Below are 20,024 nucleotides of genomic sequence, written 5' to 3' on the forward strand. Positions count from 1 at the left end.
CCACCGTTTCCTTCTACGTTTAAGAACCGTAGTCTCCTCAGATCTCTGTGTTGCAGAACGCAGGATTCCTCCTCTGACGTTCCCTCCCTCTAATAGTGGATTAATGATACCGCCATCGTCCCAGCAAGGAAGGAATCCCAGTTGGGTGTGCAATGGCTTAATGACTTGGCTCTCAGTGGTCAGAGCTGCATTGTCTGGTCAGTCCTCTTACCCTACCCTGGTGAGCAGCACACAATAGTTTTTGTTTTCCTTCTGATTTAAAGGGAGAGTCTTCATCCCCAAAGAAAAGCCCATAGAAACTCGTAAAGAAGAAAAAGTGACCCTTGACCCAGAACTGGAAGAAGCTTTGGCCAGCGCCTCCGACACCGAGCTCTATGATCTTGCAGGTTAGTCCTCAGCTCTGGGAAACTTTCCTGTGCGGCTCTGGCCCCCCAGGCACACACTGGCATGCCCAGCAGCAGCCTCTGAGCTTCAGTAACTACTGATCAGCATTGCAATACCAGGGTGACTTCAGCTATTATGTAGCCATAAGACTTGATGCAAGTGACTTCACCTCTCTGAGCAAATCTTACTTTGCTGTATCTCAGCTGTAAAATGTAAATTCCTATCTCGGCTATAAAATGCCCCAATAATACCCTTCCTACAAAATTCAAGAGTTTGAGAAGCCAAAGAGAAGGAATCTAAAGGAGTGTTGAGAACTTAAACAATGAAATAATAGCCCTTACTCTAAGGAGCTTTCACATTGGCATTTTATAACATTTTATCATCATAAAGTATCTGTGAAGTTCTTGCTCTTCCCCACAGTCGCTATTCCGTTTTGATTGCCACGAAGAGGTCTGTTAGCCTAACCACAGAGCAGGAGTTATTAACCATTACACCCACACAGTAATTAAAGCCATATTCAGCCCCATCTGCTCATCTTTTTCTAGTTTTCTAAACAGTAGCAACAAAATAATAATTGGTGTTATGATTTGAATTGGTTATACATGCAGATAGACAAAACACACATAGTATAAAAGAATGGGTAGTCAAGATGGCGGTAGGTTAGGGGTCAGCAAACTGCGACTTGCCTCCTGTGTTTGTAAATAAACTTTTATTGGAACATAGCAACACCAACAAAAGAATATGTCATGAAAGTAATTAATCTCACCCTAATTAAGTCCTCTCCCATTTCTACTATATCCTTCAAGAAAGATTCCATGCATCTACCAGCATATTTGTGCATTCTTTTTTTTTTTTTAAAGATTTATTTATTTGACAGAGAGAGACACAGCGAGAGAGGGAACACAAGCAGGGGGGTAGTGGGAGAGGGAGAAGCAGGCTTCCCGCTGAGCAGGGAGCCCGATGTGGGGCTCGATCCCAGGACCCTGGGATCATGACCTGAGCTGAAGGCAGACACTTAACTGAGCCACCCAGGTGCGCCGCATATCTGTGCATTAATGGGATGTGTTTTTTTCCAAGTGGGATGTAAATTTAGATTATTAGGGTTATTAGGTCACTACAGGATAAAGGTGCTTTAAAAAACAGCCCATATTTGGGTGCCTGGGTGGCGCAGTTGGTCAAGCGTCCGACTCCAGATTTCATCTCAGGCCCTGATCTCAAGGTCATGGGATCGAGCCCTGAGTCGGGCACTGTCCTCAGTGTGGAGTCTGCTTAAGATTCTCTCTCCATTTCCCTCTACCCTTCCCACTTGTGCTCTCTTTCTCTCAAAAAAATAAAAAACAGTCCACGAGCCTTAGCAAGAATCCTCACATCTTTATTCCACTGAAAAACATTTGTAATAATAATCCATCCTCCCTCCCAGGAGAACCAGCTATGCCTTATTCTAATAGCATGCCTACCGTCTCAGCTACATCTTTGTTCCTCCTGTGATGAGATCAGTGGTCAATACTAAGTTCACATATTTGAACCTCTCTCAGAAATCACTGCAGGAATTGAGGCACCTGCATCACACAGTTAAGAAGGTGCCTTGCAGTGACCTTTCTTCTTAGCCCTGCGGTTGCTGTGGAGGGATCCTGGTATGGTTACTGCTCCTCTCAAGGGTTGTCTCATGGTTTCTACTAGAATTGCCCAAAGGGAGAATGCAGGGCTGGGCTTGAATTCCCAGGAAATGCTTAAGAAAGGAGAAAGAGGAAAACACCAATCATCTGGAAGAATCTAGATTCTGAAATTCATACAATAAAACCAGGGGAATAATCCAGATAGAAAACTGTCTTGTTCATCTCTGCTTAACCTCATTCGCTCATCAGATGCTCTGTCAGAACTCAGGAGGAAGCCGGCCTGGGGGTGGGTGACAGCATCTTCTCTGGGGTGGTTCTTTCTGGAAGATCAGGAGCAGCCCCATGAGCGGATGGGCTGACAGCCAGTGAGGTTTAGATAGGAAAGATTGTCAATGCCCTGTGCATGTTATTCTGGCTGGTAGGCAGCAGAAAGACAGTCGTCAAGAGAACAGCTGCTGACCTCCAAGACAGCACTTCCTGGAGCAGCTAGATCTCAGCATGGTCACCAGTTCTGATGGTCTAGAAATTCAATTTTGTCAGTGTGCATAGGAGACGTCTGTTTGGGCTAATCCACTAGCCAGATTCACAGGAAACAGATAAAACAAAGATTAAAACTTGGCAATGGGAGCCAAATTATAATTAGAAGTTGCTTAGTGAGTATGGGGCCAAAGCAAGATATGTTTGGATGATCCGTGGCCTGTGTTTATCAAATAGGGCGTCTTCTCCCTAGACAATGCCAGAAACATAGTGACAAATTCTTATTTAACAGGAATCTGTAAAGTGCTTGGAACAGTGTCTGATGCATGAGAAGTCATTTAAGCTTTGTAACACTTGAAGTATAATTATTATCCCTACCTTACCGATGATGAAACATGCTCAGAGGCATTTAGTAACTTCCCAAGTCACAGAGGTAGTATGGGACAGAACCAGGATTCCAACTCTGGCCGACTGCTCCTGAGTGCCACTCTTAACCCTAGCCTTGTCGGCTGTAAGCATTTGCCCTTTATTGGGCTGCTGGCAGCCTCCCTGCTCCTGACGTGTAGATTACAGTACGACTGATGAGGAGCTCTGAGATACTCCACTGCCTCCTGCTGACAGATTACCTGCTCTGGGATCCTTCTCCAGGGGGCCAGTCTCATCCGTATAATTTCATTAGCAAAAGGGGCACTTGCCTTTCAGCCTGCCCAGAGCTCATGCTGACCCAGTGCCGTTTCTTGCATCCTTTGCTGCCTCCTGGTGTAAGCTCCCCATAATACAGGAGTCGCAAAATCTCAGTGTGCTTATCCCACCTTTTATTGCTGACATCTCTTTTATTTCCCATTCTAGGATGCTCTAAACTGGAGAGGACAACTGCTGTTGGTACTGAGAGATTGGGGCGGCTTTCACTGAAAGAGGCCCATGATCTTTCTTCCATTTGCTGTAATCTGTATAATTTAGATCTTAAAGTATCCTTAGACTCAGTCCCATGCTCACATTTTACAGATGAGAAAACAGAAGAGTTGAGTCTATTTAACTAGGAGGTCTAAGCACGTTTTCAGTAATTTGGAGGTATAACATAACTCGACCATTGTCCTGCGGATCCTAAATGATTCTACCTGTATAGCCACAGAAAGACCTGTGAAGATCGCTGGTGGCAATGGAAAAGGATTGGAAAGGGATTTTTTAAAAATATGTAAGCTTATTTAATACTACATGTGTCCCATACACTATGCAAGGCAAGGGGGTTCTGGAGACTTACTTTATGATATGAAGAATTGATCTTCAAGGGGAAAATTAACATTGCGGACATCTTAACATGCCTTCCCAAACTTTTTATATATTTACTGATTATCTTTGTTTCTAGCTGTTCTTGGAGTACACAATTTACTCAACAATCCAAAGTTTGATGAAGAAATGGCCAGTACTAAAGGTGGCAAAGTGCCTGTGAGAAGTAAGTTGATGTGGAGTCTGTGGTTTGTGAAACTTGGGAGCTCCAGGTTGTTGTTGTTAAGAGGGAGGCCTGTTGACTGGGCTGCCAGTTGAATCCAGATTTCCATCTTGCAGACTTTGCAGGTGGATTCTGTCAGTTCACCAAGATCAGTCACTGGGCTCTGAGCAGTCAAACCAGAATAGGGAAGCCAATTATCAAAGTTCTGTTTTGCAGCGTATTGTACCAATTAGGTGTGTTTTGCCCAGAACATACTCTTTGGTAGGTCTGTTTAGTCAAAATATAAAATTGCTGATAAAAAGGTGACATAGTCCGCACAGATTGCAAACAGAGTTTCATGTTCCTAATGATGTTTTTTAATCAACTATAGTATTTTTGGTAAGTTTCCTTCTCTATTTGGGTGTCTTTTTGTCTCAATAATGGATGCAGGTCATTAGAATTTGAATACCCACTTCCCCCACGAGAGCATGAAAGACACATTGGCATAGACTTACCGGCACAGAAAGTTCGAGACCACAGTTCTCTGTATTAGCATTTCCTGGAGAAGTGTACAGTTTATTAGACTCTCTCACTGACTCATTCATTAGTCATCTACTAAATACCTACTATGCATCAGGAAGGTTCTAGGCTTAGGTACAAAGATAAAAAATGGTCTCTGCCTAAAGGAACTTACCTATCCAGGGTTAGGATGGACCAATAATCAGGTAATTTTGCTACAGTGTGATCCAGGTGCTGTAAAAACTTACAGAAGATCACAGCTTTTCTTAGATTAATTTTATTTTATTCTCTTTGAAGGAGTTTGAGCAGGTGCTTTCTAGTCTGAGCAGCATATTTACAAACCATCATTTATACTGGGCTATTTATCCAGACAATAAGCAATGTTACTTTTATTTTTTTTTCTTTTCGGCTTTTAATACGTGCAGATGAGAAGTGTTTATCTTGGGGCACCTGGGTGGCTCAGTCGTTAAGCGTCTGCCTTCGGCTCAGGTCGTGATCCCGGGGTCCTGGGATCAAGCCCCACATCGGGCTCTCTGCTCGGCAGGAAGCCTGCTTCTCCCTCTCCCACTCCCCCTGCTTGTGTTCCCTCTCTCGCTGTCTCTCTCTCTCTCTCTGTCGAATAAATAAATAAAATCTTTAAAAAAAAAAAGAGAAGTGTTTATCCTTTTTAACTTCAGTATCAAAGGGTAACATTCTGACAGCATGTTTGCTATTAAAAGTCTGGTGCATCATCTTCTGGGCTTTTGTGCATATACATATCATTAACTTTTTTAAGACTATTTTTTAAGGGAAATTTTAGGTACACAGCAAAATTAAAGATTTCCCATATACTCCCTGACCCCAATTCATGCACAGCCTCCCCCAGTACCAACATCCCCCAGCAGAGTGGTACATATGTTACCCTTGTTGAACCTACCGCGACACATCATTATCATTCAAAGTCCATTGTTTACATTCAGGTTCACTCTTGGGGTTGTACATTCTATAATTTGGACAAATATATATTGACATGTATCCACCATTATAGTATCATGCAGAGTAGTTTCACTGTCCTAAAAATCCTCTCTGCTCACCTATTTATCTTTCTCTCCCCCTAGCTCCTGATGACCACTGATCTTTCTATTCTATAGTTTTGCCTTTTCCAGACTGTCATATAGTTGGAATCATACAGTGTGTAGCCCTTTCAGATTGGCTTCTTTCACTTAGTAATATACATTTAAGTTTCCTCCATGCTTTTTCAGGCTTGATAGCTCATTTCTTTTTAGCATGGCATAATATCCTATTGTAAGGATGTATTTATCCATTCACTTACTGAAGGACATCATGGTTGCTTCCAAGTCTTGGCAATTATGAATAAAGCTTCTGTAAACATCCATGTGTGGATGTTTTTGTGTGGATATAAGCTTTCAACTCCTTTGGGTAAACATCAAGGAGCATGATTGCTAGATGGAATGATAACAGTATGTTTAGTTTTGTCAGAAACCACCAAACTGTCTTCCAAGGTGATTGTAACATTTTGCATTCTCACTGGCAAAGAATGAGAGTTTCTGTTGCTCCACTCTTAGCTAGCATTCAGTTTTATCAGTGTTCCAGATTGAGGTTATTCTAATAAGTGTGTAGTAGTATCTCATGATTTCAATTTGCATTTCCCCAATGACATATTATGTGGAGCATCTTTTCATATGCTTGCTTGCCATCTGCATATCTTCTTTTGTCAGGGGTCTGTTAAGGTCTTTGGCCCAATTTTTAATCAGGGTGTTGTCCTATTGTTGAGTTTTAAGAGTTCTTTGTATATTTTGGATAACAATCCTTTATTAGATCTGTATTTTGCAAATATCTCTTTTTCAGAATAGAAAATACTAATTTTAGTGAAGTCCAGCTTATCAATTCTTTCTTTCACGGACCAAGCCTTTGGTGTTATATCTGAAAAGTCATTGCTAAACCCTAGTTTATCTAGATTTTCTCTTGCATTATCTTCCAGGAGTTCTATAGTTTTGCATTTTACATTTAGGTGATACATTTTGAGTTAATTTTGCCGGAGCGTTGGTGGTATAGTGGTTAGCATAGCTGCCTTCCATTTTGAGTTAATTTTTGTGAAGAGTATAAGGTCTGTGTCTAGATTCCTTTTTTTTTTTTTTTGCATGTGGTTGTCTAGTTGTACTAGCACCATTTGTTATAAAGACTATCTCTTTTCCATTGTGTTGCCTTTGCTCCTTTATCAAAAATGAGTTGACTGTATTAATGTGGCTCTATTTCTTGGCTCTCTATTCTGTTCCATTGATCTATTTGTCTAGTCTTTCACCCCTGCCACACTGTCTTGATTACTGTAGCTTTATAGTAAGTCTCAAAGTCTGGTAGTGTCACTCCTCTAACTTTGTTTTTCATTTTCAGTGTTGTGTTGGTTGTTTTGGGTCTTTTGCCTCTCCATATAAACTTTAAAATTAGTGTGTTGATATTTACAAAATAACTTGCTGGGATTTTGACTGCAATTGCATTGAATCTATAGCTCAACTTGAGAAGAATTGACATCTTACCAATATTGAGTCTCTCCCAGTATCTCTCCATTTAGTTCTCTTTTATTTTTTTCAATAAAGTTTTGTAGTTTTCCTCATCTAGATCTTGTACATATTTTGTTATATTTATATATATTTCCTTTTCCGTTAACTTTTTTTCAAATTGTGGTTCTTTTATCAGTACATGTAGGTTTGCCTCATTCTTTTAATGAATAGGTAGCACCTTATTATGTGATTATGCTATAAGTTATTTAGCCATTTTCACATTGATGGGCATTTTGTTTATCATGTTTTGTTGCTACAAGTAATACGTCAGTGAACATCCCTGAATATATGTCTTTATGCATCCATGCTATTTTTTTCTGTAGATTAGACTTCTAGATACATAATTACTGGGTCATAGTGTACCCATATTTTATATTTTGGTAGGTGAGGCCAAATGACTCTCCCAAAAAGTTTGCATCAGTTTACATTCTCACCAACAACATAAGACAATGCGTTTTACTCCACATTGTTGCCAATTGTACATGTTATCTCTTCTTACATTTTTCTTTTTTTTGCTGGTCAAAAGGTATTTCATTTTTTAGTTTCACAGTTTAATGACTTTTTACATTTTTGGTTGAGTGGCAGAGACTCTTCTGATCTTATTATTTGCTCATTTTTAATTGGGTTGTCTACTGATTTGTAGGAGCTCTGTGTAAATTGAGATATTAATACTGTATATGTTAAATATATGCTGCAAACATTTTCTTTTAACTGCTTTTGAGAATTGTTTCATTTTGCCTTTCTATCCGTTTCTCTTCCCATATCTTTGTCAAAATTAAATCTCCAAAATGGATATCAGAGAAGGGTCGGGCATGGTCAAGAGGCCAGAGGGGCACCTGGCTGGCTCAGTTGGTAGAGTATGCGACTCTTGATCTCAGGGTCGTGAGTTTGAACCCCATGTTGAGCATGGAGCCTACTTAAAAAGAATAAGTAAGTAAGTAAATAAATAAATAAATAAATATTTTTTAAAAAGATTTTATTTATTTATTTGACAGAGACAGAGATAGCAAGAGCAGGAACACAAGCAGCGGGAGTGGGAGAGGGAGAAGCAGGCTTCCCGCGGAGCAGGGAGCCCGATGTGGGACTCGATCCCAGGACTCTGGGATCATAACCTGAGCCGAAGGCAGAGATTAACGACTGAGCCACCCAGGCGCCCTAAATAAATATTTTTAAAAAATATCCCAGAGGAATAGTATGGTTTTGGAAATGAAAAGACTCTATTTCTTTTTTGCATCTCAGATCCTGTGGCTTGATTATTATAGTCTGCAATTGGTCCATGTACAGCAGCAATAACTGCCCCTTTGAAACTGTAACTCAGAACCATATCATTCCCATGCTTGCTTCGTTGAGAATAACCTGTACTATCATTGATATTAGAGTATTATTGGAATCAGAGCACGGAAGGAAAGATCATTTTTGGGGAAGTCATCTCTGATTTTGGCAGGAGAAACCTTACATTTTCTTTTTAAAATTAAAATTTGTAAAAAAAAAATAAGCAAAAATAAAATTAAAATTTGTGTGTTAGATGTGGTCAAAGGTGAGAAGGTCAAGCCAATATTTGAGGAACCACCCAATCCTACCAATGTGGAAGTAAGTCTGCAGCAGATGAAAGCCAATGATCCCAGCCTGCAAGAAGTCAACCTCAACAACATTAAGGTATTTCATTATGATTATTGTCAGTCACTTGATTTATCATGAGGTTAGAAAATTTAATGGCGATGACCGATTGCCTGCTTTCACACCTGTGTCCAATCCCTTGTAGTCACCAGTTTTGAGACAAGATATCCTATTCAAAAGAAGAAATTTTTAAAAAGTGGTTTCTGGAATTCTTTGGAAAGAATCATTGTATTTATGTTAAACATAGAATATTGGTTATCTACTGCTGGGTAATAAATTAATCCAAAACTTAGAGGCTTAAAACAATAAACATTTGTTATTTCACACAGTTTTTGAGTATCAAGAATCAGGACCGAGCTAGGTAGTTGTGGCTCAGGATCTCAAGTGAGGCTGTAGTAAAGCTGTTATCAAGGTCTGCAATCATCTGAAGGATTGATTGGGGCAGAAGGATCCACTTTCAAGATGGCACACTAATATGGCTGTTGGCAGGAGGCCTTAATTTCTCACCACATGGCTCTCTCCATAGGGCTGCCTCAGTGTCCTTGAGTCATGACGGTGTGCTTCCCTCAGTGCAAGTGGTCAAAGAGAAAAAGAAAGAGCAAGCAGGAAGCCACAGCGCCTTTTATGGCCTATTCTCTGAAGTCACAATTGTCACTTCTGCTTTATTCTGTTTGGTAATTAGTCATGTTACTCTCAAAGGGAGGGGAAGGAAGGGTATGTGTGAGACAGAGATAGAAAGAGAGAAAGAGAGGGAGAACATTGCCTGATACCTATTTTGTTACTTCTTTTTGGGCCAACATCTGCCATTTAATAATAACAACTGACTTGTATTGAGTACTCACTGTGTGCCATACCCTTTGTTAAATACTTGAAATTCATTACAGTAGTCCCCTGTTATCTGTGATTTTGCTGTTCATGGTTTCAGTTAGCCTCAGTCAACCACAGTACAGAAGTAGGTGATCCTCCTGACATACTGTCAGAAGATCAATAGTAGCCTAACCTTATATTATAATGCTTATGTCATTCACCTCACCTCACCTCACCACATGGGCGTTTTATCATCTCACATCATCACAGGAAGAAGAAGGGTGAATATAGCTATATTTTGAGAGAGAGAGCAAGATCACATTCATATAGTTTTATTATAATATATTTTTACAATTATTCTATTTTATTATTGGTTACTGTTGTCAATCTCTTACTGTGCCTAACTTATAAATTAAACTTTATCAAAGGTATGTATGTTTAGGAAAAAACAATATATATTGTGTTTAGTGCTATCTGTGGTTGCAGGCACGCATGGGGGTCTTGGAACATATGCCCCATGGATAAAGGAAGACTGCTGTAGCTCATTTAATCCTTAGTGGCACTTAAAGAGGTTAAGTTGCTCATGGCCAAAGAGCTAGTCTGTAGTGCACCCAGGACTCATGTCAACCTCTAGTGCACCCCATATTGCCTCCCTCCCAGTGGTCAGGATTGTGCTGAGTGCTGTGGAAGAGAGGATAAGATTCATTTGGTCTTTATTCTGAAAAACTTATATTAGGAGAAAGACACTAAATAAATAACTACAACATGATGTGGTAAACCCCCAAATGTTATGGAATTGCAGGTAAGGAAATTTTCATCTGGCTTAGGAGAGTCAATAAACAAAGGAGGTGATATTTCAGCTAGGTCTTGGAAGATGAATAGGAATTAATCAGAGAAAAGGACAATAGAATCTCCAGGCAAAGGGAAAAGCATACCTAAGAGTGTGGAGGAGAGAAAGACCATGGTATGTTTAAAGAATGGCAAGTAGGTCAGTCTGGCTAGAATATAGAGAATGAAAGAGAAAAGGAGGGAAGTTTGGTATGTGCATAATTTCTTGGCTAAAGTAACAGGAAGGTGATGCCCGAATGTTATATTGTGTTAGATTCCCTTATTAGACACTAAGTGGTGCTATTGGCCCAGGATGGCTTGGTTGCTGGACAATGGCTAATGAATCTTTTAGAAAGAATTTCATGCATTTAGCCATCTAAACCCATAAGGAATTTAAAGGCTGTGGGTCCTTGACTTGGGGTAGGGGGGGCTACAGAATGATTTATCAACTGTCTATGTCTTCCCCATTTTAGAACATTCCAATTCCAACCCTGAAGGAATTTGCAAAAGCTCTGGAAACCAACACTCACGTAAAGAAGTTCAGCCTGGCTGCAACCCGTAGCAATGACCCTGTGGCGATTGTGAGTAAAATTTTAGAAAATAAATTTTTTTTAGAAATACAACATGAGGGGCGCCTGGGTGGCTCAGTAGGTTAAGCTGCTGCCTTCGGCTCAAGTCATGATCCCAGGGTCCTGGGATTGAGCCCCACATTGGGCTCCCTGCTCAGCAGAGAGCGTGCTTCTCCCTTTCCCTCTGCCTGCCACTCTGCCTACTTGTGCTCTCTATCTTTCTGTCAAATAAATAAATAAATAATATCTTTAAAAAAAAAAAAGAAATATAACATGAGGGCACCTGGGTGGCTCAGTTGGTTAAGCGACTGCCTTCGGCTCAAGTCATGATCCCAGGGTCCTGGGATTGAGCCCCACATTGGGCTCCCTGCTCAGCAGAGAGCCTGCTTCTCCCTTTCCCTCTGCCTGCCACTCTGCCTACTTGTGCTCTCTATCTTTCTGTCAAATAAATAAATAAAAAATATCTTTAAAAAAAAAAAAAGAAATATAACATGAGGGCACCTGGGTGGCTCAGTTGGTTAAGCGACTGCCTTCGGCTTAGGTCATGATCCTGAAGTCCCTGGATCGAGTCCCGCATTGGGCTCCCTGCTCGGCAGGGAGTCTCTTCTCCCTCTGATCCTCCCCCCTCTCATGCTCTCTCTCTCTCTCTCTCATTCTCTCTCTCAAATAAATAAAATCTTTAAAAAAAAAAAAAAAAAACAGAAGCCAAATGTCAGGCACTTCGAATTGACTAAAATTTTGTGAGCACTACGCTTTTAGGAGAAAGAAATAAGATTGGATTAGTCATTTAGCTAAATAAACATTTAGATTTTGCTCTGTGCTTAGTACAAGTTTTCTGAAACTTCTGTATCTACATTAACATTCTGTCACGTCAATGGATATTAAAAGATCCCCAACTCCTATAGGAACTCAGCACATATAAAAGTATATTTCATTTTAATCTTTGAAATGGATTAGTATGTTTCAAAAATATTTAAACAACCAGATTTTAAAACCTTTTTTTGACACTGTTAACAAGAATGTGAAAAAAATAACCAACCGAAAGCCCTGTTCCTTCCATGCATTTCAGGTAATTCAGCTAAATAAGGAAGCCCCTGGACCTAAGTAAATACTACAACTATTACCACCATCAGTGTTATTACTATTAATAGCTAACATTTCTTGGGCAATTAGTAAATGCCAGCAGTAATCTCTGTGCTTTACACATGTCAGCTCACTTAATCCTCACTGTAATACTATGAGGTATGTATTATTATTAACGCCTACTTTAACAAATGAGTGGTTTGAGGCTCAGAGAGGTTAAATATCTTTTCCAGGGTAACACAGCCAGAAGTGGCACCACCAGGTTTTTCTGGTTCTACAAGCAGGATGGTTTAGCCATCAAGCTATGCTATATCTGTACACAATGCCTCCCTGTCATACATTTGCTAAAATATGTCAGTTTGGGGGTTGGGATGTTGTTCTACAGCATCTCATGCTCAGCCCTTGAATCAAGCTAGAAAAACAAGTTTTCTTGACTTGATGATATGATTAAAATTAACATGTCTGTTGGAAGACCTAAAATAGCATTAAAAACAGGTAACATGGGGGCTACCTGGGTGGCTCAGTCGGTTAAGCATCTGAATCTTTGGATTTCGGCTCAGGTCATGATCTCAGGGTCATGAGATCCAGCCTCGAGTCAGGCTGTGCCCTGGGCATGGAACCTACTTAAAATTCTCTCTCTTTCCCTCTGCTCCACCCCTAAAAAATAAAATAAAATAAATAAAATAAAATAAATAAAATAAAATAAATAAATAAAATAAAATAAATTAAATAAATTAAAAAAATAAGAAAGTAATGGCTATACCTATCCCAGTGCTGGCACAGAGTAGATGTTCGAACAGCGCTTGTTAAATGAATGAATGAACATGCCCTCTGACCTCTCAGCAATCAAGAATATTTCCATGCTGACCACAGCATATATAAAATAAGTACTCATGGAAGAGGGATTAAGCTACAGAATTGATGTTTTCACCAGCAGTTATTACATATGTAAATGTGTAAGTTGAAAGCAGTTTTGAATTTGAAAGCTATCATTAAAATAGAAAAAGAGCAGAACCAGATCATTGGTAAAAGTGAAATTAACAATTTAAGGATTTTTATCAGTATACGATTTTTATGATCTCTGTCATTTAGTTGATTTGTTTTCAATAAAGCAAAATATTCACAGTACATTTTGTATGTAAGTAACTAAAGGGATGAATAAAGAAATGATTGTTGGGCGCCTAGGTGGCTCACTCATTAAGTATCTGCCTTCAGCTCAGGTCATGATCCCGGGGTCCTGGGATCGAGCCCCGCATCGGGCTCCCTGCTCTGCAGGAAGCCTGCTTCTCCCTCTCCCACTCCCCCTGCTTGTGTTCCCTCTCTCTCTGTCTCTGTCTCTCTCTCTCTCTTTGTCAAATAAATAAATAAAATCTTAAAAAAAAAAAAACAGAAAGAAATGGTTGTCACTTCAATATAATACAGTACAGTAAAATTGCAGGGATGGAAATATGTTATAGGCCATTGTCGACAGCACTAGCATATAGTCTAACTCTTCTACCCAGTCAAATAGATAACTTGCTAAATGGACTAAATAAATTCTAAATCTAATAAACTCTTCAATACTGTTTTTTTTTTGTTTTATTTTTTTAAAGATTTTATTTATTTATTAGAGAGAGAGCACATGAGAGGGGGGAGGGTCAGAGGGAGAAGCAGACTCCCCGCCGAGCAGGGAGCCCGATGCGGGACTCTATCCAGGGACTCCAGGATCATGACCTGAGCCGAAGGCAGTCGCTTAACCAACTGAGCCACCCAGGAGCCCCTTCAATACTGTTTTTAATGCAGCAACTATGTGTTGATTGCATACCATGTGACAAGCACACCACACAATTGTAAGGAATAGTTGCAGTCCTTAAGGGTGTGAAGAGACAAGCCTCTCTGGCCTGATTCCTAGATGGCTTCCTATGGTCCAGCCCTCACCTGGCAGCCCTCAGATGGTTCTCCTTTCAGCCATGCCAGAACCTTTCTGTAGGTTGAAAATTGGTTGATTACCCCAGAGGCAATAGAGATCTTCAAACGGTGATTATGACTGAACAACTCACTACAAAGAATTAAAGATGGGGGCGCCTCCCTGGCTGGCTGGCTCAGTTGATACAGCATGCAGCTCTTGATCTCGGGGTTGTGAGTTTGAGCCCCACTTTGGGTGTAGAGATTACTTTAAAAAAGAGAGAAGAAGATAATTAAAGATCGGTGTTAAAGAGTTTCAAGAAATTTTTCTTTTTAAAATTCAGAAACAGAGGGGCGCCTGGGTGGCTCAGTTGGTTAAGCCTTCAGCTCAGATCATGATTCCGGGGTCCTGGGATCAAGTCCTGCATCAGGCTCCCTGCTCCAGGGAAGCCTGCTTCTCCCTCTCCTTCTGCCCCTCCCTTACTCATTCTCTCTCTCTCTCTCTCCCCCTCTCCCTCTCTCTCTCCCCTTCTCTTTGTGTCAAATAAATAAATAAAACTTTTTTAAAAACTGCAGAAAATGAAGTTCAGAAACGGATTCAGTGAGGCACTTGTGGGGTTATTGTGAACGTAGGCAAATTATGTGTATGTGAGATGGCATTATCCCCATTCTATAGATGAGGCAACTGAGGCTCATAGAGCTTGAGTAACTTCACTGAGATTACACAGCATGTAGACTAGCCAGGAAGTGCATTTAAGGGACCTATAATTAAGTTCAGTTCACCATGCCCCAAGCACTTCTGTCTATCCACATCTCTAGCAGGGAGCAGAAAAAGTCCAAATACATTTAAAAACGCTTTTACAGGGCACCTGGGTGGCTCAGTCATTAAGTGTCTGCCTTCAGCTCAGGTCATGGTCCCAGGGTCCTGGGATCGAGTCCCACATCGGGCTCCCTGCCTGTCAGGAAGCCTGCTTCTCCCACTCCCCCTGCTTGTGTTCCCTCTCTTGCTATGTCTCTATCTGTCAAATAAATAAATAAAATCTTTAAAATAAATAAATAAATAAAAAACGCTTTTACTATTAATAATAATGCCACATAAAAGTCAAGAGTTTAGGAGAACACTGTCTATAACAAATAAAATGAGAGCCCCTCTCCCACTTCCCCTGCTTGTGTTCCCTCTCTTGCTATGTTTCTGTCAAATAAATAAATAAATAAAATCTTTAAAAAAAATAAAAAACACTTTTACAATTAATAATAATGCCACATAAAAGTCAAGAGTTTAGGGGCGCCTGGGTGGCTCAGTTGGTTAAGCGACTGCCTTCGGCTCAGGTCATGATCCTGGAGTCCCGGGATCGAGTCCCGCATTGGGCTCCCTGCTTGGCAGGGAGTCTGCTTCTCCCTCTGACCCTCCTCCCTCTCATGCTCTCTGTCTCTCATTCTCTCTCTCTCAAATAAATAAATAAAATCTTTAAAAAAAAAAAAAGAGTTTAGGAGAGCACTGTCTATAACAAATAAAATGTAAGCCACGTGTATGATTTAAAATTTTTCTGGTAGCCACATTAAAAAAAAAATAGATGGAATTCATTTTAATAATATATTTTATTTAAACCAATATATCCCAAATATTATCATTTCAAAATATAATTTGAAAATGTAATAGGGTATTTTAATTACTTTTTTCATACCACATCTTTGAAATCCAGTGCAAGTTTTCCATTTACAGCACATCTTAATTCAGACCATCCATTTTCCAAGGGCTTAAGAGCTTCATGTGTCTTGAGGCTACCCTTTGGATGGTGCAGGTTTGGACAATGCAGGACACTGGATTTCCATATAATCCTGTAAAGTACAGAAAGCAAAACCTTCTCTTTAAAAATGTATTTCTACTGTAACTATTTATATAACATTTAAGAAATCGAGTCTTTGTTTTACTGATGTTATCCCCAGCACATGTAATAGATGCTTAAATATTTGCTGAACTGAAATTAATTTGGGCCTGCAGCCCAGGGTTATGTTTGGCTGGGTCTCCCCTGTTTTATTCGGTATGAGAAAAGTGTTTTCTCAAGTTTAAAAGAAAGTGGCAAGATCCTGGCTACTTGCCAGGAAGTCCTGCAACCTTTTTTTTATAAAGGCCTAATTGCTCCAACATTTTGTTATTCTAATAATGAACATAAATCCTGAAGCCTGGAGTGTCCATAAGGAAAAGCCTGATGCATTTCCTTCTGATGCTCTAATTAAAATGTGTACATTTACTTCTAATTAAGGACCTAGCAGTGAATAAATGCACTTTAATTTACATGGTGTACAATAATGTCAGTCCAAATCTTCGAGCTTTCTTTGCACTTAAAGCAACTGCTTGACTAATACACAGTATTATTCTTCTAGTCTGGTGCTTCTCAACTCAGAGTAATTTTGCCCTGCAGGGGACATTTGGCAGTGTCTGAAGCTATTTTTTGGTTGTCATGACTGGGAAGGGTGCTATTGGCATTTAATGGGTCTCAGAAGCTGCTAAACATCCTGCAGGACACAGGACAGTGTCCCACAACAAAGAATCCTCTGGCCTCAAACGTCATTGGTGCCAAGGTTGAGAAATCCTATTCTGGTCCCAAGTTAGATTCCTTCTCTTCCTTCTTCCTGTGTTTTCCACATAAAAATAATTAAAATAATTAAGAAGTTCCTTGTTCCATTTCCCAGAGCAATCAGTATTAGCAATTTGTTTTTCATTCTTTTAGTTGTTGTCTTTATGACTTTAATCAACGTGGTTGTCAATCCTAAAATAAAATCTTTTTTAAAAAGGAGGGCACCTGGGTGGCTCAGTTGGTTAAGCATTTGCCTTCGGCTCAGGTCATGATCTCAGGGTCCTGGGATGGAGTCCCACATCACGCTCTCTGCTCTGCAGGGAGTCGGCTTCTCCCCCTCTCTCTGTCCCCCCCCCCCCCCGCGCACTCTCTCTCTTTCTGGCAAATAAATAAATCTTAAAAAAAAAAAAAAAAGTGGTTGTCAATCCTGGTGAACATTAATCACCCAGAGAGCTTTTTATTTTATTTATTTATTTATTATTATTATTTTTTAAAGCTTTTATTTGAGAGAGAGAATGAGAGAGAGAGAGCATGAGGGGGGGAGGGTCAGAGGGAGGAGCAGACTCCCCGCTGAGCAGGGAGCCCGATGCGGGACTCGATCCCGGGACTCCAGGATCATGACCTGAGCCGAAGGCAATTGCTTAACCAAATGAGTCACCCAGGTGCCCCCCAGAGAGCTTTTTAAAAATACAGAAGTCCAGGGACACCTGGGTAGCTCAGTCAGTTGGGTGTCCTGACTCTTGGTTTTGGCTCAGGTTATGGTCTCGGGGTGGTGGAATTGAGCCCTCTGTCAGGCCCTGTGCTCAGCATGGATTCTGCTTTTCCCTGTCCCCCCAGCCCTGGCTTCTACTCTCTCTCTTTCTCTCTAAAATAAATAAATAAATAAATAAATAAATAAATAAAATCTTAAAAAAATATATAGCAATCCAGGCTATAGCCTGAGATTCTGATTTAATTCATTTGGGGTGGGGCCCAATACTTTATATATCTTAACATTCATTCTAACATGCAGGCAGAGTAGAAAACCCCTGATATACATACTTTTTTGTTTTTGATTTATCATGTTAAATAATTTTTGTTTCTCCATTAGAAAAGCTGAGAGTATTTCTATAATCTGCCTTCATCCCTCCTCCTTTTTCTACCTCCAAATTATAATTATTCCATTATTTTCACGCATTTCAGTTTTATATGTTTTATGCCCTTATAGTCTATGTTTTATATATAGATTGATTGTAAAAATTTAAAACTTTTCACCAGTATTTACAACTACCTGGCTATATAAATATATAAATCTCTGTTTTCATGGGCCTTGCTGTCTGCTGACTAATGCTGGTCTGAGTCTTGTTCCTTTGTAAGTAACTTATTTTTTCTTACTAGAAACTTTTAGGACTCTCTCTTTTCCCTTGGAGTTCTGAAATTTCACTTGTATGTGTCCACTTGTGAGTCTTCTTTACTCATTTTGCTGAGCATTCTATGGGTTCTTTCAGATGAAGACTCATAACTCTCTTCAACTCTAGGAAATTTTTTTCTTATTATTTTATAATTTCTTCCCTTGTGTTGTCTTTTTTCTTTTGTCCTTCTGAAACTCCTACTAGATGAATGTTGAACTTCTGTATCTTTCCCCATATCTTTTAACATTTGTCTCATATTTTCTAGCTTTGTCTTTTTACTCTACCTTCTTGGGAATAGCCCTCGATTTATGTTCTCACTCACCAACGTGCTCTTCAGACATGCTCATTCATTTTGTAATTCTGGATGTCCATTACCTTTCTTTATTTCAATGTAGTATTTAAACTTTTCAGAACATTTTCTTGTTCAAATTCCTCTTTTTTTCTCCCCACAATAGCCAGTATTTATTTTATGGATACAATGTGTTTTCTTTCTTTTTCTTTTTTTGGTGGGTGAGAAGAGGGAGAATAACAATTAGAATTTTTACATTTGTTTCTGTTCCCTCTATGGCATGTTGTCCTATTTGGTCAACTTGGCTTTTCTCTTCCATGAGGTTGGTTTTCCTACTTTGTCCGGTAGTCACTGGTTGCCAGACTTGCGAATAGAGAACGAGGTGGTTTTGTGTAAACCAGGATCGTTTCCTCTGCAGTTGTGTCAATGTGTTTCACCAACAGACCTCTCCCTCAAAAGGGAGGCCCTTTCTGTTTCCCATTTGTCACCATCCAACAGGCTATGTAATTTATTTATTTATCAACTGCCCTCTTAGGACAGAGATTTTTCTTTTCTCTGCTGCTGGCATACTGCACACTGTAGAAGCCCGATAGTCTTTTCTGATTGATTGATTGAATGAATGAATGAATGCATGCATGCTTTTGTAAGCAGGCAGGTGAACTGACTGGCAGCCCTCTCTGAAGGGTGTGCATGGGGAGCTGTCAGGTAGCTGGGAGTCCCCCACAAGTCTATGGCTAGGAAGGCTTCACTCTGGGAGGGGTTCCTTCCTGGACATAGCTGCCTCTCCTCTCCGTTTCTCCCACACTGTGTCTGGTGAGGGGTCTGAAGGTGCCTCTGTTTCTGCATGGCTTCTGTCTCAGCTCCTGGCCTCACTGGAGCTTCTTCCTAGGAAAGTTTTCATTGACAGGGGGCTGGCAGTTGCTTCTTTCCTGGGAAACTGCAGGGAGGGGCGACGTGCTCTCCGTCTGCTCTACCTGTTCCAGTCTGTTCTGAAGGCAGTTCTTTCAGGAGATGCCCCTTACCTTACCTCTGGTGTCTCAGGCAACAGCTTTTTTTGTGGTCATTTCTCCACCAGGCTGTCTTTTTTCTGTATTTTGGCAATTCTTCAAGGTAATGGCCCTCTGTTTTGTTTTGTTTTTCTTGCACTGTGAGAGTTCCAGTCATTTAAAAATGGTATCTTTTCTTCATGCCAGGGGCCAACTTTGGGTGCAAGGGGAACAGGCAGGTGCATGTGTGTATCTCTTGTTTTGATCTGGGGGTCTCCAGTGGGTTTGCTACTCTGAATGGTGATTATATTCCAAAAGTTATCTTTGAAGAATTCTAATTTATAGATGACCTGAAATAATATGACTACATCAGTAGTGCCTACATGCTAGTCGACAGTAAAGTGTTTTTATCCGTTCATAGGAAAAGGGACAAAATAAAATAATTCTGAGATCGGGCGCCTGGGTGGCTCAGTTGGTTAAGCGACTGCCTTCGGCTCAGGTCATGATCCTGGAGTCCCGGGATCGAGTCCCGCATCGGGCTTCCTGCTCGGCAGGGAGTCTGCTTCATCCTCTGACCCTATCCCCTCTCAGGTGTTCTCTCTCTCTCATTCTCTCTCTCTCAAATAAATAAATAAAATCTTTAAAAATAATAATAATAATTCTGAGATCATGTCCTTTCTACATTTCTCCTAATGTTAAAATGTCTTTTTCTCAAAAACACAAAAAAACAAAACCCACACGCACACACGCACAAAAAAACTGCTAATGATAACATATGGTGGTGGGATTTTACTCAACGTTCTTACATAACAACGTTGGTAATCCTGGGTCAGGATTTTTTGTTTTAGTTTTTCTTTTACAGGTATGCAAAATTCGTAAGTCTGGGCTGCTGGACTGAATTATTCTTAGTTTGATTTGACTAAGTTTTTCTTTTAGTATATAAAAAACATCTGTGTTTAATTTGGGGCTGGGAGTTCAGTAAATAAATCTTTACAAGCATTAATGGTT

The 20,024-nt window shown here is 40.1% G+C and overlaps 1 protein-coding gene across 4 annotated transcripts in view; it reads left to right on the forward strand.

Annotated features, from left to right (window-relative positions):
- TMOD2 (tropomodulin 2) overlaps window positions 1-20,024 on the forward strand; it is a 48,297-nt gene that overhangs the window by 19,753 nt on the left and 8,520 nt on the right. For 3 of the 4 annotated variants that reach the window (XM_081831096.1, XM_081831097.1, XM_081831098.1), the window contains exons 4-7: window positions 264-386; window positions 3,844-3,930; window positions 8,509-8,639; window positions 10,709-10,816. In XM_081831096.1, coding sequence (XP_081687222.1) covers window positions 264-386; window positions 3,844-3,930; window positions 8,509-8,639; window positions 10,709-10,816 — 449 coding nt within the window. The remainder of the gene's footprint in view (window positions 1-263; window positions 387-3,843; window positions 3,931-8,508; window positions 8,640-10,708; window positions 10,817-20,024) is intronic. The other variant, XM_081831099.1, reaches the window with a different exon arrangement.

The sequence above is a fragment of the Leptonychotes weddellii genome, chromosome 9 (genome assembly GCF_054177405.1).
Source record: "Leptonychotes weddellii isolate Sample4059 chromosome 9, ASM5417740v2, whole genome shotgun sequence".
In the NCBI taxonomy this organism is placed as follows: Eukaryota; Metazoa; Chordata; class Mammalia; order Carnivora; family Phocidae; genus Leptonychotes; species Leptonychotes weddellii.